The 24,936-nt window shown below is 47.7% G+C and overlaps 1 protein-coding gene across 8 annotated transcripts in view; it reads left to right on the top strand.

The window, feature by feature from the left end:
- DTNB (dystrobrevin beta) overlaps positions 1–24,936 on the top strand; it is a 1,143,128-nt gene that overhangs the window by 1,086,298 nt on the left and 31,894 nt on the right. For all 8 annotated transcript variants that reach the window (XR_013596287.1, XM_078650028.1, XM_078650030.1 and 5 more), the window contains 2 exons: positions 10,141–10,300; positions 19,413–19,502. Coding sequence is in view for 7 of the 8 variants with exons in the window: in XM_078650028.1 (XP_078506154.1) it covers positions 10,141–10,300; positions 19,413–19,502 (250 nt within the window). In the remaining variant the exon portion in view is untranslated. The remainder of the gene's footprint in view (positions 1–10,140; positions 10,301–19,412; positions 19,503–24,936) is intronic.

Consider the following 24,936-nt stretch of genomic DNA (forward strand, 5'->3'; position numbering starts at 1 on the left):
GACAGGCCTATGTCTTTTCGCACAGTCAATAAGTGGGAGGCTGGGGCTAGAATCACGAAACAGGATACCAGATACTTACATTAAGGCACTCAGGAAACATAAACACAACTCTACCCCATGCACAGGGCCTTCCAGTTTCCCTACTGTTCCAGTACCACAACTGAATAGGTAGGGCATAAATCTTACTAGAAGTACGTGGAGATCCGGTCGTGGTTGAAGTACAATTGTAGAAACACACCAGGCATCCATTTCTAATTTATCTAAAGGTAAAATGTAAGGTGTTCAGTCCCAGAGTCTGACATTTGCAGAGACATCTGTGTCTTCATATACTGGTAATCCTGGATTTCTAGCTCACTCTCTACATTGTCCAGTTTGTCCACATTGAGTTTAAATAGGATTGAGCCCTATGTCACCAGCACACTTGGCTCTTCCCAACCTGAGGTTGCGACAGTGAGGCGATAGAATGAATGCACATAATACTGTGCCCCTTTTACTCACATTTTACTGCCCGCTGACTTGTACCAAAGGTCAAAAGTCTAGAGGGACAGTTCTGCCAATTTATCATCGGACACACATATCTGACTGGAAGCAGCGGATGTCTCCAGACTCTCCAAAATCACTGGTGCTGAGGCCTTCCAGAGACGCATGATGCCTACTATTTGTATAGGCTTTAAGCCAGGACAGTTGCATTGCACCCCATAATCCAACAAGCATTGGCATTGCCAATAGGTCTCGCTTGTGGGACCTTATAAGTATTTAGTTTTGCAGCACAATATCCTTGTTGCACCAAGGATATTGTGCTGCAAAACTAAATACTTATAAGGTCCCACAAGCGAGACCTATTGGCAATGCCAATGCTTGTTCCTCCTGTTTTGCACCGTTTGCTCCTCTTGTATTTTGTTTGCTCACAATTGTCACTTTTGATTCATGTGACTTAACGTTTGCTTTTGTAATTTGTTCACTTGTAATTTTCTCCTCATGTATCATTACTGTTCCTATTGTGAAGCGCTCTGAAGCCTTCGTGTAAAGTCCGCGCTATAAAAAAAACGCATAAATAAATAAAATAAACAGTGCACAGAATGTATCCCGCAGGCAGCAGCAGAGTATAGTGTGTGCACGGCGCTAGAGCGGACTCGAGTGTGCTCTGAGGCAGGACAGACTGTACCTCGCAGGCAGCAGCAGAGTACAGGGTGTGCACGGCGCTAGCGCGGACTCGAGTGTGCTCTGAGGCAGGACAGACAGACTGTACCTCGCAGGCAGCAGCAGAGTACAGCGTGTGCACGGCGCTAGCGCGTACTGGAAATCTCCAGTGCTGGAAGGATCAGATGTAATCCCTATGAAGAGGGTGGGGGGGCTACTGGGTACGGTATTAATGGGGCGGTGGGGGAAGCGTTTATACAGAAGGCACATGACAAAGGGGTTTGGGCGCAGACAAAGAAAAGTTAGAGAGAAAGGAAAATGATGAACGAACACGACAATACAGAGTGAAAGGGAAAGAGAACAAATGAGGACAGACAGACTGTACCTCGCAGGCAGCAGCAGACTACAGCGTGTGCACGGCGCTAGCGCAGACTGGAAATCTCCAGTGCTGGAAGGATCAGATGTAATCCCTATGAAGAGGGGGGGGGGCTACTGGGTACGGTAATAATGGGGCAGTGGGGGAAATCGTTTATACAGAAGGCACATGACAAAGGGGTTGGGCGCAGACAAAGAAAAGTTAGAGAGAAAGGAAAATGATGAACGAACACGACAATACAGAGTGAAAGGGAAAGAGAACAAATGAGGACAGACAGACTGTACCTCGCAGGCAGCGGCAGAGTACAGCGTGTGCACAGCGCTAGCGCGGACTGGAAATCTCCAGTGCTGGAAGGATCAGATGTAATCCCTATGAAGAGGGGGGGGGGGGTTACTGGGTACGGTAATAATGGGGCGGTAGGGAAGCGTTTATACAGAAGGCACATGACAAAGGGGTTTGGGCGCAGACAAAGAAAAGTTAGAGAGAAAGGAAAATGATGAACGAACACGACAATACAGAGTGAAGGGGAAAGAGAACAAATGGAAGCAAATGGTGGGGGCCTGAAGGAGGAGGGGGTGCGAGGGATGAGGGAACACGGCCTGGGGGAAGCTGGCTGGGGAGGGGGAGGAGAAATGCAAGGAAGGCTGTGTGCCGGCCGGCCGGCCATCCAAGAATAATTAGGGGACGAGAAGCCGAGAAGCCGCAGAGCGCACGCTGGGCGAAGCCCTTTGATGTGCTCTGCGGCAAATGCAATTACGAGGGAGGGAGGCTGATGCGCGTTCATGTTTGATCATGTGGTTCACATGAACTTCATGAAAACCGCCAGCAAAAAGCTAGTGGTTTCACGAGGATTTTCGCTACTTGAATTCTCGCTCCGCTCGATGCGCTTGCGCGCATCGATAGGTCGCGAGACCTAAAAATAGGGGGGGAACGTTGAAAACGGCAAAACAAATTAAAACCTGTCCTGGCTCCGGATTTGTTGCCTCAGTGGGGCACAACAAAAGGGACGGGAGTTGCATTCGGCTAATGTACGAAGCCAGTGTGCCACTTCCGGTAGTGATGCCATTTTAACTTCACTTCTTCACCTTCTGAGGCATTACTAGCTGGATACAGAGGCTTGTGATAAAGCACAGGTTGTCTGAGCCGTGCAGCAGTGCTTCTCCTGTACTCCCTCTCTGCTAGCTTTCTGTAGATGATGAGTCTGTGAAAAGTAACCACTAGAAGAACAACTTGCTTAGCTTCGGTATCATTTTCCTCCTCACCCTCCGGTCTCCCTTCATGCTGACGTTGCGATTGGGTTGTATATATTTGATTGAAAGAACATGCGGCAGCATTCCTTCCTGTTGGATGCCGAGTGAAGTTAAGACTCAACCTGTAAGTGTGTGTAACAACTTGTAAAGACGAATCGTGTTCTAGAAGGTGGAGACAGTGAAATATATACATTTAAGTACAAAAAACCGCTAAAAGTATGATACAAATGGATGGGACAGTGCTGATACCCAAATAGTCTAATGTGGACGAGGTTGGTTTTGCACAGGCGGGGGGGGGGTGACTATTTGACATCTCAAGAGTACATTGAATTGTCACCCAATACATTATTTACTTGATAGATGCATTGTACAGAAAATCATCTTTTTATGTGTGTTTTTATTTCTGCAGAAGGCTTTCTAAAAATATTTTAGCCAGGGCTCAAAATGTGAGCCAGACTTTCGGGCCTTGCCAATGCTTGTTTAAGGAGGGTCATCCAGCCTGATCTAACAAGAGAGATTTGCATTTCGTTTGAGGAAACTGTAAAAAGTTGTCCGTGGCAACACTGATGTTTCTTTCCTACCAACTTTATGTTGCATTTTTTTTTTTTTAAGTGAAATGGATGTTCGGGTGCCTGCTTTATTGTTCTATTTAATACCACTCTGTCCCCAGTGTGATTCCCTTCTCATGCAAAGGAGTGGAGATTGCGTCTCTCTTTTAAAAGCTCCCCAGCTAATCCTAAAGCAATCTCCTCCTTTGGAGACAATCTTTGCTCTGTGTCCGCTCAGATTCAGGGCATCCCAAATGAGAATGGGACAGTCTCCCCTGCAAAGCAGGTGTTCTGGAAGACTGTGAGCACTTTGAAACAATCCTTCAGGCTTTGCCTGTTCCTCCTGAAGTTTGGCAAACTGAAGAAGAGCCATCTGGTCTTTGTGTGCATTGAACAGAGGACAGCCTTTCAGTTAAAACTGTTCTTGTGAGGGGTTCTTTGAGGATTAAAGAGCTGTTGATACAGCTGGATGCTGCTCTCCTTGGCAGCTGCTGTGCAAGGGGGAAATCTGATCAGACTGTTGCAGTTGGTGTACCCCAGGGGTGCACTCCGGTTCCATCGCGTCCATGTTTTATTTGCAGATGACTCTTTCCTATCCTGAGGGTCTGCGCTGAGAAGGAATTGCATGCAGTACTTGCGGCTTGTCACAACGATTGAGAAAAGAACAGTGGCCAAAAAGTCTGCCAAAACTAGAGATGGTCATGGGCACTAAATATTCCTCCGATCTGGATTTCAAGATAGAACAAGAAAACATTGAACTTATTTCTTCCTTCAGCTGCTTGGGTGCAAGGCTGGCATCAGCTGGAGCAAGTGAGCTAACACAGACTCGAGCAGGAGGTGTTTGGTTTTAGCAGGATAAGCGTTTGCTGCTTCACTGTATGGAGCCCATCTGGGGTTATGTCAGGAGGGACTCCATGGCAAGGGTTAATACATATGTTTTGGAGGACATTAGTCCAGTTAGGGCACTGGTATCCCATATGTTCCTTTAACGATGGATCTTTCCATCACCATTATTGGGCAGGTGGGGGGACTCCGGGTCCTCTAGTTCTGGCTTTGGATGCGGTTTAACTAGTGCTTAATATGAGCCGGTGGTTTCTGGTGCTCAGCACCGCACTTAATTGTAAACACCAGGACTTATGACAGACAGCCACATGGTGGCGGTGTTTGTCTAATTTTGTGATGAAGACAACATCTGTTTAAATATTCTATATACATCAAACATGACTAATACCGGCCACCAAAAGCTGTACAAATAGCTTGGGTGGCTGGTATTAATAATTTTTAATGTATAAAAAGTCCGAATTTTCATTAGCAGCTCAATGGATGGTGCAAGCTGCAGTGGTTTCCTGAGAAGGGCCCTGGCACTTATTTCTTTACAAATTAAATACTGGATGTAACCCTTGTGCGGTAACTTCCAAATCTCACTTGGCAGAGATCGTATTATTTCGGTCATACAGCTGCTGTCCCATGGTTTGCCTATGTTAAGTACTGCTGTAGGTTCGCCAGTGTACAACTGGTAAGGATGGTACAAGGGTCGGATGGGCGTATAGGGTAATCGGGGTGCTCGATGGGTTGGTCTGACAGATCAGTGTGTGGGCTGGATTTTGGGCAGTTTGTGGGCCTGTTTTATAGCCCGGTGGGGCCGTTTTCACTGTTGATTTCCCTGATATTACCACAAATACTGCTTGCAGTAAACACAGATGCATGAATTCTGCCATACCGTGCAAAACATCCATAGTTTGTCTTTACAAGTTGATAACTGGACTGATTTTCAAATGTGGGCACTTTTTTGGCTATCCGGTTCGCTGATGGGGGCCACTTTTATTTACAGATTTGTACACTTTGAGAAAGCTTAAGTATCTGTATGAGGTGTCAATGTGTGACTTTTATGATTAGGTTGGAGAGAAAAGCTCGTTTGGATGTAATGTTCTCTCCACCTTCAAGACAATTAGTCCTTGTTTTTTGATTGACCCCTTTCATACAAGAACTGAACACTGGGGTAATTGTACCCACACATATCAAGGCTCTGCCTGTAACTGTGATGGGCTATCACTGTCATCCCTGTGGCAGATGGAGGCAGCACTGGTAAAGGCATTGATGGAAAGCGTGGAGAACTCACTGCCATCTTTGTTAGTAAAATAACTTAATAAAAAGGAGAACATGATGAGGTGTGAATTTGATATAGTTGGGTTTGTTTTTTAATATGGAATTGGAATTTCAGAGATTTATGAATCTTTGTAAACACTAATGTGTATCCTCCCTAGGGACACACCAAGAATCACCTAGGAGACATGTCTGCTGAGAAGTGTTTTTCTTCTCAGTGAAGCTGTTTTTTAAATACGCTGTGTGTGGATGGCTGTGCTACTTTTCTTTTTATACATGCTTACATTTTAAAAACTTTAGAGCTAAATAGATTTTACACGCCCTACTCCCCCCCACCAAGATCTAGATTGTGTGGATATCCTTAAAAGCCAGCATTACAGCTGAAATAATGTAGAATGTGATCCTCGTAGAGTGTTATTATTATTATTATATTTAAGTTTATAAAGCGCTCAGCTACCCGTAGGTTTCCCGGCGCTAAAACCAACAAAAGAGAGGGGGGGGGTCAGGAGGGAAGAAATTACATGTTGAATAGCCAAGTTTTTACCTGTCTGCGAAATCTAAGGTAATTGGGTTCTGTGCGTAACTGAAGGGGGAGAGAATTCCAGAGCGAGGGGGCCAGCCAGGCGAAAGAGCGGCCACCCATTCTGGCTTTCCTGATTCTGGGGACTGAAAAAAGGTGTTGGTTAGATGAACGCAGAGTGCGGGGGGACAGTGGTGCTGTACCAAGGATATAAGATATGATGGGGCCAGACCAGTATTTATTTTGTGCATGATGCAGAGGGCCTTGAATTTTGTGCGGTTTTCGATGCGAAGCCAGTGCAAGGTGCTTAGGGAGTTAGAAGTAGGGGAAGTATTAGGTAGTTTGCAGAGCAGTCGCGCTGCCATGTTCTGGACTGTCTGCAGTTTACGGGTCACCTCTTTACATGCTCCCAAGAGAAGGATGTTACTATAGTCTAGTCTAGAGGTGATTAGAGCCTGGACTACGGTTTTCTGAGTATCTTCGGGCAGCATCCATATGATCTTACGCAACCACTTAATTATAGTGATGCAGGTGGAAGAGGTTTTGACCACATGGCTTTTCATGGATAACTGGTCATCGAAAATCACGCCTAGGTTGCGTGCTGATTTGGATGGAGTGGGTGGAGTGCCCATTTGAGGGGGCCAGTGTTGGGGTCCCCATAGAGTGGTATTGTGGCCAAACAGGAGGAGTTCTGTTTTCCCCGCATTCAGTTGCAGTTTGTTGTCCAGCATCCAAGCTGCGATGTTGCTCAATCCTGAACAGAGGGAGGATGAAGAGGAGTGGGAATCTGAGGAAAAAGAGTAGATGATCTGGGTATCATCTGCGTAGGAGTAGATAGTGAGCCCAGCTTGCTCCGCAATAGTAGCCAGAGGTCCGACATATAAATTGAAGAGCAAGGGGCTCAAGATGGAACCCTGTGGGACGCCGTACGCAGATGTGAAAGTTTGGGAAACAGATGAGGAAGAGAAATCTTGGAAGGTGCGGTCCGATAGGAAGCTAACAAGCCAATTGAGAGCTGTGCCGGTGATGCCAGATGATCGAAGGGCATTGACAAGAATGGGGTGGGAAACCGTATCAAATGCAGCACTCAAATCAAGCAGAATGAGTGCCACGGTTTCCCCCCTGTCTACTCGGTAACGGATGTTTTCCGAGACTCCCAGCAAGGTAGATTCCGTCGAGAAACCGGATCTAAAGCCGGATTGTGACGGATGTAAGATTCCTCTCAATTCAACATGGGTAGAAAGTTGAGAGTTGATGTGCTTTTCCAAGATTTTAGAAAAGACCGGAATAAGTGAAATAGGACGGAAGTTAGCTGGAATGCTGGGATCGGCATTATCCTTTTTTAATAAAGGCATTACCATCGCGTGTGTCCATGCGGAGGGTACTGTAGCTTCTCTAAGGGAAGAATTTCGAAGATCCATAATGAGTTCTAGGGAGGAATTGTCCAGCTTTTTTAAAATTTGGGGAGGAAGAGGATCCAGTGGGGAGCCGGATTTGATTTTACTGATGATGTCGGAGAGGGTCTCAATATTGAGCGGATCCCATGTGTCAATCGACTGAACATTAGGAAGACAGGTGTTACATGTGAGCCTAGAATCACAGGAGAACGTGGGTGGTATAGGGGGGTCAACAAAGAACAGGTAGGGCAGTTGTCCTCTGATGTTCTTAGATCGAGAGAAATGGGGCAGTTGTCCTCTGATGTCCTTTGATCGAGAGATGAGATCGTGGAGGGTAAGTTGGGCAGGGAAGGGAAGGGATTTCTCAAAATTGGAGTAGATGGTATCAATTTTGGCAATGAAGAATTCAGCCAGTGAGTTGCACTGTGCCATATTAAGACAAGGTGCTTTGGGCTGACACAGTGCGCCCGAGAGTTTTTGTACTACCTTGAAGAGTGCTTTTGGACGGTTTTGTGCCTCAAGGATGGTTAGGTTAACATGTTCAGCTTTGGCAATTTTGCATGAGAAATGATATTTTGTTAAGGCGGCTTTGTAGCTCTGTTTAGAACATAGATCATATTTTGTGCGCCATTTGCGCTCAAGGTTTTTACAGATGGTTTTTTCTTTTTTTAAGGCATCTGTAAACCAGGGCGCCGGCGGGTGGTGAAAATTGTGCTTTTGCATGCGCTGAGGTAGGCATGCATCGGCAGCCTGTACAAGCCAGAGATTATTAGCAACAGAAGTTTCAGTGCTAGTAGATTCCGTGAGAGGTCTAGTGTTCTCGAGACAGGAGTTGAATTTGTTAAAGTCCAATTTATTCCAGTTTCTGGATAGTCTAGCTTCTGTAGGGTTAGGGGGGGTGTTCAGTTGGTGGCCAAGGTTAATAGTGAAGGTTACCATGTAATGGTCAGACCATACAATAGGTGATGGGGCTTTACAATCAATGGCCTCAAGATTAGAGAAGATGGGGTCCAGAAGGTTCCCTGCTTTATGCGTAGGACCAGAATTGTGTAAAGTAATATTTAAAGCAGCCAAGTCTTGTAAGAGATTGCTACTGGTAATACATGAAGGATCATTCAGGTGCAGATTGAGGTCACCGAAAATGGAAACATTTGTTGAGTTCTGTATTAGCGGTGCTATGTACTCAGGAAAGGAGGCTGCCCAAGAACTCGCTGGGCCGGGGGGCGGTAGACGAGCAGCCCAGAGAGAGTAAAGTTGGGAGACAGCGAAAGTTTAAACAGACCTGCCTCACAATTAAGTAATGCAACGTCTTCCCATTTGCAGGAGTATAATCTGTTATAAATTATAGCTATACCTCCACCCTCTCTCTTTGGTCTATTTTTTCCAACATAAGTGTAGTTGTCGGGGAGAGCGGCAGCAATATCCGGGCCAGAGTGGTCTTTTAGCCATGTCTCTGTAAGGAATAGAGCTGCAGGTTTCTCCGAGACAAGTAGATCAAAGATTTCACTCTTATGTTTGCCTAGTGATCTACAGTTTAAGCTGATCAGCTTCCTGGTCTGGGTCTGGTCTGTAGCTGTAATTTTAGAGCGTAAGGGAGGGAAGTCAGAGGCGGCTATGTTGGTTATAGAGGGGAAGGAGGTAAGAGGGAGCAAGCAGACTGGGCAAGTACAAGGGACACAGTGGGGATCCGGGTTATGCAGTGGGCATGCTGGGATGGCATGAGTCTAAGAAGAACCTCCCTAGAGTAAGTATAAAATGGCCCTGGGAGTGTAGGGCCAGGGGCCATAGCCCCTAGTCCCGGCCCGTCGCGGACGGGCGCAGACGGGCTCAGACGGGCTTGCCTTAGGCGCTCCCGCTGCGCTTCCTAAGGTAACACATTTATATATGTGCCGGAAGATGGATAAGGGGGGGGCGTGGCCTCAAAGTGGGCGTGGCCAGCGGCCTCGCTGCTGATGGCGGCGGCAAGATCTCTAGGTGGACAGAGGTCCCAGAACGAGAAAACAAGCAAAAGGTAATTTTTTAAAACAAATAGCAGTTAAAATGTGGAGATTGCTGTTGTGCCTACTCCCGGCTTTCCGCCTCAGGAGAAGTGGTTTTAGCGCGCGCTCGTAATCAGCGCTGCTAAGTACTAGTGGGCGGGGGGGCGTAGCCTTGAAGTGGGCGTGGCCAGCGGCCTCGCTGCTGATGGCGGCGGCAAGATCTCTAGGTGGACAGAGGTCCCAGAACGAAAAAACAAGCAAAAGGTAATTTTTAAAAACAAATAGCAGTTAAAATGTGGAGATTGCAGTTGTGCCTACTCCCGGCTTTCCGCCTCAGGAGAAGTGGTTTTAGCGCACGCTCGTAGTCAGCGCTGCTAAGTACTAGTGGGCGGGGGGCGTGGCCTCGAAGTGGGCGTGGCCAGCGGCCTCGCTGCTGATGGCGGCGGCAAGATCTCTAGGTGGACAGAGGTCCCAGAACGAGAAAACAAGCAAAAGGTAATTTTTTAAAACAAATAGCAGTTAAAATGTGGAGATTGCTGTTGTGCCTACTCCCGGCTTTCCGCCTCAGGAGAAGTGTTCATCGCTTCACCCAAAGTTATCCAGGTTTCTGTAGCTTGGTGCATGCCAATGGATGGTCACGTGTCCTTCAATGGTTGTGTGGGGTGCAGGAGGGAAGGCTTGATATTAGCATGTGTGCCCAAGAGAAGGGTACTCAAGCCACACCTCTGACCAATGTCATTGGAAGGGAAGGACTATGCCGGTGCTGCAGTTTCTCTTGCGATGAGAGAGTTTGTACCCTTGGTCAAGCAGTTTCCGTTCTTCCCTAGGCTCAGGCCGCCGGATCGCCGCACTCCTCGCCCAGCCATGGCGCCAGCTGTCCTATGCCCATGCCTGTTAGATCAACGTCGGCCGGCTCGACCCCAACCCATGTACCTCAAGAGTCCCTGGCCGGGCTGGGAGGCGATGTCCAGGAGGCCTTTTCACAAGGTGAGTGATGTTTAAGTAGAACCAGCTGGAGAGGCGAGGCTTTTCCTGGTAGCTAAACTCATACAGCTCAACCTTTGTTATTGCATATAAAAAGTACAATAATATTAAGTGGCTCCTTAAATGGAGCAGTTACATTTGGTGTGAGTCATAGAAAAAAAATCAGAAATGTACTCTCCTCATTTTTTTCCCTGCGTTTGGAGTAAATTTCTGTTATCTGGAATTCTCAACGTTCTCCGAGAGTGCGCCTGGTTATCCGCATCATTAGTCTCCTGGAAATCTTTTGTGAAACCTAATGTTACATTTACATGTGGAAAAATGGCCTGAATGAGTGCAATTACACTCTGAATTTCTTACACGGGGGAAACTGTTTTGGCGCAGGAAGAACATTTTTCTACACTCCAGTCCATTGTGGGGGTGGGTTCCACCCGATCCCAACCTAGAAATGGATTTAATCCTGCACTGACTGTAGCAAATGTCCAGACACCTCCAGCGCGGGAGTGGGTTGAGGAAAAAGTCGTGAATACTTACAAGTGAGTACATTCCGGGGAAATCCTGTCCTGGAATGGCCTCTTTCTGTCCTTGCAGCAAGATTTAGGGCCATATGTATCAACATCCAGATTTGCGATTCTCAAATAGCGATTTTTTAGAAATCGCTATTTGAGAATTGCAAATAGGGATGTATGCAATTTTTTAGCCATTTCTTAATATTGCTTAATTGCGATTAGCAAATTGCGAATCGTAATTAAGGAATACTTTCCCATTCATTTCTATGGGCCAGGAAGCCCATAGGAATGAATGGGAAGTTATTCTCAATTTGCGATTCGCAATATGAGAATCGCGAATTGAGAATAATTTCAAGGGTGTCATAAGGACACCCTGATGCACCCCTGAAATTTACATGTGTGCGCATATGGCGCACATACATGCCCCATGTATGGGCGCCACATGGCACCTTTACAAATGCCCAAAAGTGCATTTGTGAAAGAAATCGCAAATTACCACCAACTTCAAGTTGGTTGTAATTTGCGATTTCTTAATGAGAAATCGCACAACTTGGGAGCTTCATACATAGCATTAAGTAATCGCAAAAAATGCTGATGCAAAAGTAAGGAATCGCAAATTTTGCGATTCCTTAATTTTGCGATGCGATTTTAATCATACACCGCATTTTCTGATTATTTTAGTCGCAAATCCTGTTTTTTTGCGAATCGCGTTTGCGACTTAAAAAACGGATGATACATATGCCCCTTAGTCTCATGAAAAGGATGTGTGTTCGTTTTTTGAGAGTAAAACCATGTTTTGTAAATTACAGAACATGGTTTTGTCATTTAAACTAGCTTTTGAATCAGTTCTACAGAGTCTAATTTCACCTGCTTTTTATAATAAACGATTCTTGCACTATAAAGTTTGTTTTCCCACCTTAAAGTGCCTCCATTCACAGATACTCTCAGTGCTACTTTGGTGCTGTTTCACAGCGTTCAAGTCCCCTAACGATACGCATAGTACTCCACACATCCTCCAGCTACTGCTCATAGCAGTTCTGCTGGTACACACTACCACTAGTACTACGACTGTAGCTACTATTATGGCATCTAAAGGCACTCTTAATACTTTTAGTGCTACCAGTCCATTTACAAAGGTTTTGGAAAGCCCCAACCTCCGTTACTCCATCATACTTTTTTTTACCTTCTTTTGATCACTTTTTGACCTAGATACTGTAAGCAACTGTATATAAGACTTACTGAAATGTCCTCAATGGAAAATGCAGCCAGTAAATGTGACCTCAAAACATGAAAAGTTAAACCACAGACATGAATGCGGGAAATGCTTAACTTTGCCGACATTTTTAGAAGTCATACTTTGTTTTGGTTTAATTGTTTATTTTTTTTTTAGTATAATTCCAATATACAGGTCATACATTGTAAAAATTCAGAACTTCATATACAGAAAAAACATATTGGTATAACCAGTTTTTACGTACTGCATAAGACAATTATTCAGAACAGTTGTGCAGTTTGTCTATTGTGAATACGTTTCACGCACACCATCGAGTCCATCAGAGGTGTTAGTCTAGGTTCGAAGTGGCTGCCAAATGCTATCATGAGCCTTCTTTGGTTCCCGCTTGTCAGGCACTTTTGACGTGTCTTGGTGCTCTGCTGATCGCAGTAGCAACATTTCGTGATGCCAAGTCATCAGTGTGCTTTGGGGGTGTCTGATGGAATTGATCAGCGTGGTCCGGATGCCTCAAAGCGCATTTTTGTCACCAGCGATCCAACTTCATAAGTCGGGCTGGGCAAGCCATAGAGGGGCCAGGACTGAAGGCCTCATAACAGGGCTTTGTGATGCTGGTCCTTTCCATGGATTACAAAGGGTGAATCTTCTGCATTTCTCGCTGAGCTCTTTAAGGCTCTCTTCTAGGCAGCCTTTCACTCATGCATGGGCACCTTCAGTACTCCTCTCCAGGGGTCGATGGGCTCCTCCCTCAAGACGGTTGCAGGGAGCTCTTGCTGGCAAGATGCCTACTTTCCCAGGTTTCTGGTAGCAAACCTTCCATGGAGAGTTGCCAGTCTGGAACCCCAACTCTGGTGCGCAAACCTCTTTCCCAGACATCTTTACTTTGTTGGTAGGAAATCCTTGCACAGTGACTCGGAGTTTCACCCCTAACTTTATAACCAATTATCAGACAGAGATTGTGGAATCCAGTGGTCCAGATCTGGGAGCCGTTTCAGGGAGATGCTTTTTTTACTTGTAAATTCCTCTTCGACTGTCCAGCTACAGTCTTTGACTCTGCAGCAGGAAGGAGGCGCAGGGTGGGAGCTCATGATCAAGAGAACCTAAAAGAAAATGGGAGACTTCCCCACTTAACTGCAACTTAGCTTGCTGCGGGTCACTCATCCCAGTGAAGAATGAAGCAGAATGTGGGCATGGGCAGACTCTGTACTGCAGAGGGACCTTTTGTCTTCTATTCTCAACACCCCAGTGTCTAGTCCACTATAAGGAACCTCAGGAATGCTTTAGAGGTTGCCTACAGTCTACATTGCTGTCTGGTAGGCTCTCCGACCTCCATCTTATGTCTTTCAAAGCAGGCAACCCGTGTGGAGCAGGATGAGGATATAGCGTTGATTTGGCGGTTTATTGTGAGCAAGGAGTCCAGTATGATGCAGAGGTTGTGTGCATGATCCGTAGGGGTGGGAGGGGTTCCTAGTGCAGTGGGCCACCAGAGTCGCCCCAAGCTGAGGGGACGGATCCTAGGATGAGGACTTCAGCCTTGTCAAAGTTGAGCTTGAGGCAGCTGTCTTTCATCCAGGTAGCAACGGCCTTCATTCTGCTGTGAAAGTTGATTCTGGCAGCTGTGGGTTCCTTGGTGAGGGAGAGGATCAGCTGGGTGTCGTCTGCATAGGAGACGATGTTGAGTCCGTGGTTTCTGATGATCTCCGTGTGGGAGGCCATGTAAACGTTGAAGAGGGTTGGGTTCAATGAGAAGCCCTTGGGCACTACACAGCTGATTTCTGTAGCTTCTGAGAGGAACAGGGATAGTCTGCCTGGCTGTGTTCAGACAGTAAGGAACAAGTAGATCCAGTCAAGTGCCTTTTCGCAGATGCCGTCGTCGTGGAGTCTCGTGATTAGGGTGCAGGGGGAGACGGTGTAGAAGGCAGCCGAGAGGTCCAGTAGGATGAGGGCTGTGGTTTGGCCCCTATCAAGGAGGGAGCGGATGTCGTCGGTGGATGCAAGGAGTGCGGTCTCTGTGCTGTGGTTGCTTCAGAAGCTGGATTGGGAGGTGTCCAGGACATGGTTCTCTTCGATGAACTTGGAGAGTTGGGCGTTGATGGCCTTTTCGATGACCTTATCTGGGAAGGGGAGGAAGGAGATAGATCTGAAGTTCTTGAGGACTGCCGAGTTGGTGGACGGCTTCTTCAGCAGGGGGTTGATCTCGGCGTGTTTCCAGTCGTCGGGGAAGGTGGTAGTTTCGATGGAACAGTATATGGTGCGGCGAAACTCAGGGGAGAAGGAGGCGGCAGCTCTATGGAAGATATGATATGGGCAAGGATACGATGGAGCTCTGGAGTGGATGCTGTTCATGGTCTTGAGTATGTTGTCTATGGTGAGTGAGTGCAGTTGAGCATGATCTGTTGGGGTGGGGCGTGGTTGCGTGCAGTGGTGGCGGACGTTGTGGCAGGGTCTTGGGTATCAAAGCTGTCGTAGATCTGCCTGATCTTGTGATGAAAGAAGATGCTGAGTTTGTTACAGAGGTCTTGTGAGGGTGGGACGTCGGTGGTCTCCCTGTTGGGCCTGGCAAACTCCTTGACGATGGCGAAGAGTTCTTTGCTGTTTTGTGCTTTGGTGTTGATTCTGACTTGGCGGGCTGTTTTCTTTCTGAGTTTGAAGCAACTGTGGTGTGTGTTGGCGGCGGTTATGAAGGTAGCGTGGGTTTACGGGGGTTTGTTGTTCCTCCATCTCTTCGTGAGTCGTCGACAGGTGCTTCTCGACTCGTGGATGGCAGGAGTGAATCAGCTGGTTTTCTTGGATCAATTGGTGGAGGTTGCATGCTGCAGTGATGGTGTCTGTTGGTGTTGGTGGTGTGGTCGTGCTGAGGAAGTCTTCCAGCTACAAAGGGGGGTGGACAGTGAGGGCGGGGGTGAACAGTGGAAATGGCAAAAGCGGAGTGTACACAGTGGTGATCGGTCCAGAGAAGTTTGGTGGTGTAGCTGTAGGTGATGTTCCCGCTGGCGGAGAAGACTTGGTTGATGCAGTGAGCAGCTGCTTCAGTCTGATGTTGGCGGGGTTCTCCAGTACGGAGGAGGTGTTATGGTCACTTGGGTTGACCAGGTGGAAGTTGAGGTTTCCGAGTAGGATGTAATTGGTGGATGCGCAAGCCTGGGGTGCAATGAGGTCTACGATGGCGTCAGTGAAGGACGGAAGGGGACAAAGGGGCATGTAGATGAGGGTGGTGTTGGGGTTGGTCTGGATCTAGACGTGGAGGTGCTCCATGGTTGTTGGTGGATCATTCGAGTAAGTTGTCAGTCGAAGGGTGTTCTTGTGGATGATGGCGATGACTCCTCATGGTCGGACGGTGCGGTCCTTACAGATGATTTTGTAGCCGTCGGGGATGGCAGTGGCGATGTCCGGTCCAGAACAGGTGTTGGTCCAGGTTTCTGTGAAGAAGGCGATGTCGGGAGAAGAGGCGTCAAGGAGGTCCCAGATTTCTGTGCCGTGTTTGTGGAGGGTGCGCATGTTGAGGAGGATGCAGTTGAGCCGGTTGGCGCTGTTGGTCGACTGGGTGGTGAGAGGATGAAGGTGTGGCAGCAGTTGCGGCAGGAAAAGGATCCTTGGTTCTTCTTTGGCGACGCGAGATGGCAGGCGGCGTGGCATCCTGAGTTGAGGGCGAGGAGGGTCCTGGCTCTGTTGTGGTGGAAGGTCTGAGAGCCAGGGTTCCGGGCGCTGGGCACGGTCCAGGCGCAGAAAGGTTTGCCTTTGCCACGCTAGTGGCAGGGCTGCACATCGAGTGCCTTTAAGTAGTGTTGTGAGGGGCTGGACAGCTGGGAGGCAGGAAATGCGAGAAGGGTCACTGGAAGGGGGTAGGATCGCAGAGGATTGCAGCGGCAAGGGCGACAAAGAAGCAAAAAGCTCAGGAGAAGGAAAGAAAAACAAAAAAGGCTGAAGCAAGAAAAAAAATAAGAGGCAGAGAAAAGCAGAAAAAGAGACAGAAGGGCTGTCAAGCAGCAGAGCAGTGACGCTCTACCACTAGACCACCAGGGATGAGGCGCAGGCAGAAACCTGTGGGTGGAGGAGGGCCTCGAACAGTCTGACCCCATGGCTTGGCAGTTCGGGCTGGACTGTTCCCATGAGGCACAGGGTCAGACTGATTTGCAGATGGCCATGTGTGTACTGGGGTGGCAGAGTGGGCTAAAGAACGGTGATGCATTAAACCCAGATCTGTTGACTGGGTGTGAGTGTTTGATTGGGTCAGATGCTCCGTCCATCATCACCCCCTTTTGTACTGCTTTGTTTGCCATAAGTTGGCAGGGTATGCTCAGACGGGAGTCCCTTGCTCACTTTGCCACTGGATTTAAGCAAGTCTGGCTGAAGACGGCTGAAATGCCAGAAACCGGTCCTAGGAAACTTGTTTCCGGTCCAGGGAAGGCATGGCTTGGCAGTTCGGGCTGGACTGTTCTCATGAGGCACAGGGTCAGACTGATTTGCATATGGCCATGTCTGAACTGGGGTGGCAGAGTGGGCTAAAGAACGGTGATGGATTAAACCCAGATCTTTTCACTGGGTGTGAGTGTTTGATTGGTTCAGATGCTTCGTCCATCACCACCCCCTTTTGTGATTCTATTAGTAAGGCAGCACATTGCTACGTCTAGGTGTCTCTCCGTCCTCTCCCCTCTGCCCTGTGCAGCAGTCACCTTCACTGCCCTACGTAGGTGTACAAGTAACTACAGGGAGGGTGAGAGTGTCTGCTTACACAACCATTTCCATCTCACCTTCCAACCTGCTTTTGTAGGATCTGTAGACTCTTGCACTGTGAGTCAGCATCCCACCGTTGCCATTGCTCTACAAAATGACCCTTTAGTATGACTGGATTTACTGGGCAATCATGCGAAGAGGTTGAGCATGCCGGGCCGGGCTCTCTCTGCTTTAGTTCCAGCGTCCAATCTCCGTCCAGTCCGTGGGGTGGACTTGGGAGGAGGGAGGCACTTGCTGCTCATGGTGTTCATCCGCTGTTGCAAACTCTTTGCTAAAACCCCTCCACCGTCTAACTTACTGTCATACATATCCCCGCTTTATATAAAGAAGGTGGTTACTGGATTGTTAGCGACAAACTGCAAGAAGAAGTCACAGAAGCCTGGCTTACTCAGTGTTTTGGGCACAAACTCACAGCCTCCTGAGGCATGAAGTATAGGGCTGAGGCAGAAGGCCACAGGCCCCATCCAAGTGTGGCTCTCAGTTTCACTCTCAGGCAAAGTCTTGTTGGGAGGTCACTCCAGCATGAGAGTAGCACAGGGCTGTAGAGAATGTAACACTGGGATAGACTCCTCCACTGTTACCAGCGCGCCACTGCTGCTTCTGGTGTCCCTCCTATTCCGTCGAGACCCAGTGGGTCAACCCATGACAGCAACAGTCCCTCTCGCTCTTCCCCACTGCGGAAACCAGTCTAGCTGCCCCCTCTGTCTACTCCTAGACGCCTTGCCAACACTGGGCGTGGGCAAGGCTTCTGTTGATCCATCAGACCAGCTCTTAAGAGTCTACTGTTTAGGCACATGGGCACATCCGCTGAAGCTGCTATCAGCAGCAAAGGGATCCACACCACCACAGGTGGTACATGTTGTACTGCCAAGGAGGCTCTGTCCATCAAGACAATGGCTGCCCCATCAGAATGACGCCCCCTATGTGCTTGTGGCAGCTTTAGTTGCCCCTCCAAAGCCAGTGCTTATCAAGCCCCAGCTGATATGATGGCTCAGAGGGTATGGAAGAGGTAAGTTACCGCTCAAGGTACCTTGAAGGATCTAGGAAAAGAAACACCAAAACAGAGCAGCCCAGTCAATGTTACTGGGAACCCTACTGCCCAGAATGTTGGGTTGATAGCCTTACCCATCATGTAAACTACTGTGTCCTCCAACAAGGGCAGGAGGTGAGGCCATGACTATGTGCTGTTTTGCTCTAAATAGAGCAGACCTGACAGTGTGGGATGATATCGGTGTGGCAAAAGGACGTACCTCATTGCCTCCTCTTTCCACAGTGCTTTCTAATCCAAAGTTTACACCCACAAAGACAGATAAGAGTTAAAGTTATGGAACAATTAAGTTTGATTAAAATTGTAGACCTCTACAAAAATGGGAATGTTAACCATTTGAACGAATGAAAATAGAGTTTTGTCTTCCAGAAACGGAGAGAATTAGGTACAGTCAAGGGCGGCATTGGGTGTCATACCTCAGTCTCAAAAAGAGCACTCACACGTTAATAAATGGATTGAGGAGAAGCAAAGGAACAGAAGCTCACTACCTGAGATGTAGACGCCCCTCACTCAAAACACAGGAAGTGAAAGTTTGCCAGGCAGCAGGGCTTGAAGAGGGACTTGTTTATGGAATTGGCTTGAAAAAGAATGGGAAGTCATTGGATCAGAATGCATACAATGGCGAGGAGCGCTACATGGAGTGGGTCGCCCTATAACTTGATGATGTACTAGTACCATACACCTGTGCAACTACACGTGCGAGGAAAGGCAAGTCTGATAGACGGTGGTCAGAGCGGCACGCTGCTTCATGTGTTTTAAAGAAGCTTAAAATTATCATACTCTAATCACGTGCCAGAAAACCTAATGCTGCTCTGTGATGAAAGTCGGCGGCCATAAGTTGGACACCCTGGTGTCTAATGTATTTCAACTCCAGGAGTATGAAATGAATTTTCAAGCCCTTCCTATGGTCAAGCAGGCCACTAGGGCAGTTTGTCAGCACCACCTGCTCCTGATTGGATCTGCTGAGGATGGAGAAGCTGATCTTGGTTATTGAAAGAGGCGGGTCAGCCTTCCAAGCGGATCGGAGGCCGTGGCCTCTGGGTTTACAGGACTCTCATCCCCCTTACCTGAAGGTGGCAAGTGTTTATTCTCTGGAGCTTTTCCAGTTTGCCTGGTTGTTTGAGTGTGGAAGCGGCTTTAAAACCTCTTAGGGAGGGTCATTGTGCGAGTGAGGTGTAGTTGCGTTCTTTTAATTTTAAAAGTCCCAGCGGATGAGCGTATTTGACAGGTCATCGGGTGTGGAAAATTCAGCGAATACATTTACACCATAAAAACGTAGGTTGTGCTTCTAAAAATAAGATCAGTAATAACACTTAGGGACAAAACTAATGAAGATATTTTATTGCATTTCTAAACTATTTAGTTTGAATTTTAAATCATAGGAGGGGAGTATGTCTTTAGTTTTGGCTGGAAACGTCTTCATCTATTTCAGAATGACCCAAATCAGTATGCTGTTGAGGACATTTCTCATTGTGGTTCTAAGGTGTGCGCCATTTTGTTAATACTACAGTTCATTTGTAGTCATTCCTATCCGGCTGGGAAATGAAAAACAGCGATCAGGGGCCCTTGACATTTGACTCCATGTTTCTTCCCCAGGTACGAGGAGAAATCTCCGCAACGACCTGTTGGTGGCCGCTGATTCCATTACAAACACCATGTCTTCACTCGTGAAGGAGCTACATTCAGGTGAGCGACTGCGCTGTATTCAGTGGCGGCTGGCACTGATCCGGGTGAGGTAGAGGGGTCCTAAAATGATCATAACCACTAGTTATTATCCTTTTATTCTTCCTTAATTCACACGGCTGATAAGCAGCGGGGCAACGCTTTTCTGCCTTAGCGGAGGAGCAGCTACTGACTGTATTTAGTATGAGAAAACATTAGTTTGAAACACTATGGTGTCTTTGGTGCCCTGTAAATTGAGGCAGTCCTGTGAGTTTTTAGCTGCTCCATGTCATTTGTGATGCAACCTCTATGACTTGTAAGGTTGTACACATAACCCGTAGCAAGGGAGTTATTGTCTTATTTAATGTGCCGGCTGTTGGTTGAACAGTGCTGTAGATGCATTATGCCATTCGCGTATTTATTGTATTCACTGTCCCACCAGGGTACTGCAGTGTTTTAAAACTTGCTATCTGTGTCTCTTCCTTCTCCATATGATTTTGTATGCAATCTTGGAGTACTTTTCGGCAAAGCACTATTTTGTTCAGGTCATATTAACATGGTCATTTCTAATTGCTTTTTTCAAGTCCAAATCCACACTAAGGTAATGTCCTTTTCAGCTGCAACACAGGTATCCCAAACAAGTTAGTGTCCAAACTAGATTATTCTAATTCCCTTTACGTCCTACCTTACGGACCCAACTCCTCCATTGGTGCAGAATGCGCTGCTCACCTTATTTTTGGTCTCTCTCATCCGTCATCCCTTACTAGAAATTCAGCACTCTCTATTGGCTTCCTGTGGCAAAGCGGTCAATATTCAAAGATCTCTGCCTGAGTCCTAAAGGCACTCATAGCGTGTGTATCTCAGTCTCTTTTCTCACGCTGTGGTCCTTCTATTAGTTTACGCTCTTCTTTTGCTTACCTTCTCTGCGTTCCAAGGTTTGAAAGGGCCAGATTAAGTGGCCACTCTTTCTCAATCTTTGCAGGTAAACATTGGAAATCCCGCCTATAGCCCCCGAGATTAATGACACCTCTCACCGTTGTCCGCTTAGGAGAAATAAAAGGCATGCTTTTTAGAAACACATTTTTCTTTGTTCGACATCATCGTAAGGATACTTAAAAAATAGGTACTGTAAAAATAGGTTTCATTCATTCAACTAGTATAGGGTGTAAGATCCCAAATACAGCACAAATTGATGCCGTCCTGAGCAAATCAATGAGCAATAGGTAGTACAGATGAGAGACCCTCTATTAAAAAACTATATCTTAGAATCTGTGTCCCTACAAACATGACTGTACTAAAAAAAGAGTCCAGGGCTGCAATCCTCCTCCTCCTCCTTAGCTCTTCTCCCTCCCCTGCCCAAAAGTGATTAGAAATAGACAGATCTCTCAAACTCTGTGCATTAGTTAGATCTGCAAGCTTCGCTCTAGCTATGGTACTGCCTGCCTCCAAGTTGACTTAAGCTGCATCATTCAAGATTTGCCTTCGGAGAACACTAAAGCACTCCATACTGCCCACTGAGTTCAAGACTTAAGTAACTTTTGAAATCAGAAACACATGGACCGGAGAGCCTTTCTTAGCACAGGAGAAATAGCCTCCTTTAACACCTTGGCCGCAGCACAAATTCCGCCGCGGTGCTGGAATTCTAATCAGTGGGCGGGGTTCGGACGGCCATCGGCCGTCCTCCACACATGCCCACCGTCACGTGGGACGGCCGGGGGCTGTCCGCAGCATCAAAGGGGTACAAGCTGGAAATATCTTTTTGACACTTCCAGATGAACAAAGCTTGTCTCGCATCGGGTATAGGCTATATGAGCACCAGAAGTAAAGCTAGCAAACGTATATATACTGGTTGTGTAGCCAACAAGAACAACACAGAGTCATTACTCAAATTATGTCGACTGACTGGCAAACACTCATCAGACTGATGGCAAATTTTGCAAGGCCTCAAAAATTCCATGGAATACTTCAGAGACCTAACTCCATCTGAGCTCTCTCTCATTATCTTAGATCCATTCACAGAATCTCCCATCAAATCCCTCCATCAACCTCACCTCCAGGTAGCAGACTGGATACAGAACGTTTCACAACACTGGTGGCAGACGGTGTGTGAATTTCACTCTTGCATAGAACTTTTATCAACAGACTAGTCTAACTTTTCTGTGTTTAGGTTGCCTGCTTAGAGCTAAATATTCCCATGCTCATCCTCAGTCCAATCTCTTTAGAGAGCTTGTCAGGAAAGCAGACTTTGAAAGCTTGTTGCACTTCAGAAGCACAGTTCTCAGCCAGCAATTATGACTGCAGATTTTAGTACGTTTAACCTACTCCTGTCTAACCCAGACTTTATCTCAAGGCACGCTTCTCCAGACAGCCTGGTAGTGTAGACTCCCTATGCACAAAACAAGGCTTCCACCTTCCCCAGTGTGCTCACAGAAAGGGAAAGGAGGTACTTGAATCTGGCAGTTTGGCTCTTAGGTCCACAAACACCAACAGTCTATTAGTACGCTATTCTCATATGCTTTGGGAGATGGCATTGTTACCGATTAGCAGCCTTCCAGAGCATAGGCATAAATATATTTCCGTTCCCTCAAGCGCGAAGTGCTTCGGTGCTTCGGTGGGCAAAGCAATTCAGGCATGTTAGGTTGGGTACTGCTATTGTGGTAGTCGCTCCAGGGCTGCAGATGAAGCTATCGTGTGCGATGTGGGGATGAGAGCCATTGGTTTCTCGGGGATGTCCTTGTGCAGTTGCTGATAAGAACATTTTCAGGGCTTGAATTTTGAATTTTTGAATTTTTTAGTTATTTTTAGAGCGCACGTTCACTGAGCAGTTTCTTGGCGCTATAGGATTTCAAACTGAGGGAGACATCGAGGGCTATGGACTGAAAGCTTGCTGAAATAGGAAGGTCTTAAGAGCCTTGCGAAACTCCTCGTAGGAGGGGGAGGATCTGAGAGGGGGGAGTTCCAGAAGGTGAGTGCAAGTACCGAAAATTTCTGGCCACCGGATCGTTTTTTCTTGAACCGGGGGATGACTAACAGGGATTTGGCGGAGGAGCGTAGGTCTCTAGCAGGGCCGTAATTGATGATAGCGGAATTGATGAATGCTGGAGCAGTGCCCGCCCGGGCTTGGAAGGTGAGGCAGCCAAGCTTAAAAAGGGCTCTCTGTTTGATTGGTAGCCAATGAAGGGCAATGAGAAGGGGGGAGGAGTGATGGTGTTTCGGTAGGCCATGCACCAGGCGAGCTGCCTGGTTCTGCACCGTCTGGAGGCGTTGGAGTGCATAGGCGGGGGCACCATTGTAAATGATGTTCCCGTAATCGATCTTGGATAAGACCATGGCCATAACAATCAATTTGAGTGCTGAGGGGGAGAAGAACCGGGAAACTTTCCTGATAATTCGTAAAGTAAAAAAACAGGAGGAGACAACAGAACTGATATGGGTGTGGAGGGTTAAGTTGTGATTGAGCGTAATTCCAAAGGTCTTAACGGAATGGGAAGGAGTAGGAGGGGGACCAAAGGAAGGGGGCCAGAAGGAAGGCGACCAGGGGTTGCTACCGCCTCCAGTCAGTATCTGCTCCGTTTTATCCGGGTTGAGTTTGAGATGGTTTGCATTCATCCAAGCCCGGATGAACAGCAAGACAGACTAGAAGCGGGAGGCTCCTAATGAAGGGACGGAAAAATTAAAAATGAGTTGAAGATCATCAGCATAGTTGTATACTGAGACCTCCATTTGTTGAAGTGCAAAAATAAGAGGGAATATATAAAGGTTAAATAAAAGGAGGGAGAGAGAGAGGAGCCCTGGGGGGACCCCGCATTTCACCCTGGTAGGTGGGGCCGAAAATTCGGCAAGATGGACCGCCTGTGTGCATCCCTCCAGGAAGGATCCTATCCAGGTAAGAGCCTGGTCACCTATGCCCGCCGCCCTGACACGAGACAGAAGGATGGAATGGTCTACCGTGTCAAAGGCGGCGGACAGGTCTAGGAGAACCAGGGCCTGGGGGATGTTGGTGTTGAGTCCCTCCCTGAGCTGGTCCATGACTGAGATGACCACCTTCTCGGTGGAATGCCGGGGGCGGAAGCCCGCCTGGCAGGGTGCGAGGTAGTTGCTGCTCTCTATGAAGGAGCTAAGTGCCTGGGTGACGTGGGACTCTGCTACCTTTCCCAGATAGGGGAGAAGGGATATGGGGCGGTAGTTTGCCGGAAGAGAAGGGTCGGCACCTGGTTTTTTTAATATAGGGAGAATTATAGCAGTCTTGAAGGGGGCTGGAACAATGCCATAAGTAAAACAGTTGTTCAAAAGAGCAATGGCGGGAGAAGGGTACGCCGAGAAAAGCTGACAGAGGATGCGTGCCGGGCCGATGTCAACTGGGGAGCCCGATTTAACACGCCTGAGTAGCAAAAGCAGGGATTCTCTCGTGAGTGGGGGTATAGTGGTAAGGGAGCGAGTATTGTCGGGGGGCTGAGGGGGAGAGAAAGGGGGAGGGGGAATGTTGGCTTTAATAAGGGCAATCTTATCAATGAAGAACTCATTGAGCGAGTCACATAAGACCTGGGAGGGGAGGATCATGGGTGAGGTTCTATCCGAAGATGCCAGTTCGTGGATGGTGGAAAATATCTCGCGAGATTGGCCTTCGGCCGCCAAAATACGCTCAGAAAAGTACTCGGTCTTGGCTGTCAAAATGGCAGCTTTATATTCATTGAGCATGGTGATGAAGAGTTGTCTGTGGGCGGGGCAATATGCTCTTCTCCAAGCTCGTTCGGCCTGCCTTAGCTCCAATTTCTTAGCTTTGAGAGCGGCGCTAAACCATTTGTTGGCATTATGGGTGCGGTTGATGGTAGTGCGCTTCAAAGGGGCCACTGGGTCGCAGGCATTAGTGAGCCACTGATTTAATGTGGCGGCTTGTAAGCGAAGGTCCGAGCCCGAAAGGGCTGGGCAGGTGGCAGCTAGCGAGTTACAAAGAGAAGGGATATCGACTTTGTGCCAACTCCTAGCCCAGGTGTTTTTGGGAAGAGGAGGAGATGTACTATGGCTCAGGTCCAGGGAAAAGGTAAGTAAGGAATGATCCGACCAGGAACAGGGCGAAATGATAGGTGTAGACATTGGAATGTTAAGTGTCCAGATCTGATCCAGGGTGTGGCCCCGGATATGGGTAGGGCCTTGAACGTGCTGGGTGAAATTGAGACTAAGGAGCAGTTGGGTGAAGTCTTTGGAGGTGGAATCCTCAGCAGGGTCAGTGGGCCAATAGTTAAAATCGCCCAGCACAAGGACGGATGCGTTATTGATTACCAGGGTAGCCAATAAGTTCTGAAATGCAGGGAGGAAATCGGGGGATGACTGAGGAGGTCGATAGGTTAGTACGCACGTGAGTGGGGTCTTGAAAGAAGTGGATCGCACTACAAGGCAGTCGGCTACTGGTAAGGTGGACGAAGCCAGAGTCTGAAAGTGGAAATCCTTGCGAGTGATC

This window comes from Lissotriton helveticus, chromosome 6 (assembly GCF_964261635.1).
Source record: "Lissotriton helveticus chromosome 6, aLisHel1.1, whole genome shotgun sequence".
In the NCBI taxonomy this organism is placed as follows: Eukaryota; Metazoa; Chordata; class Amphibia; order Caudata; family Salamandridae; genus Lissotriton; species Lissotriton helveticus.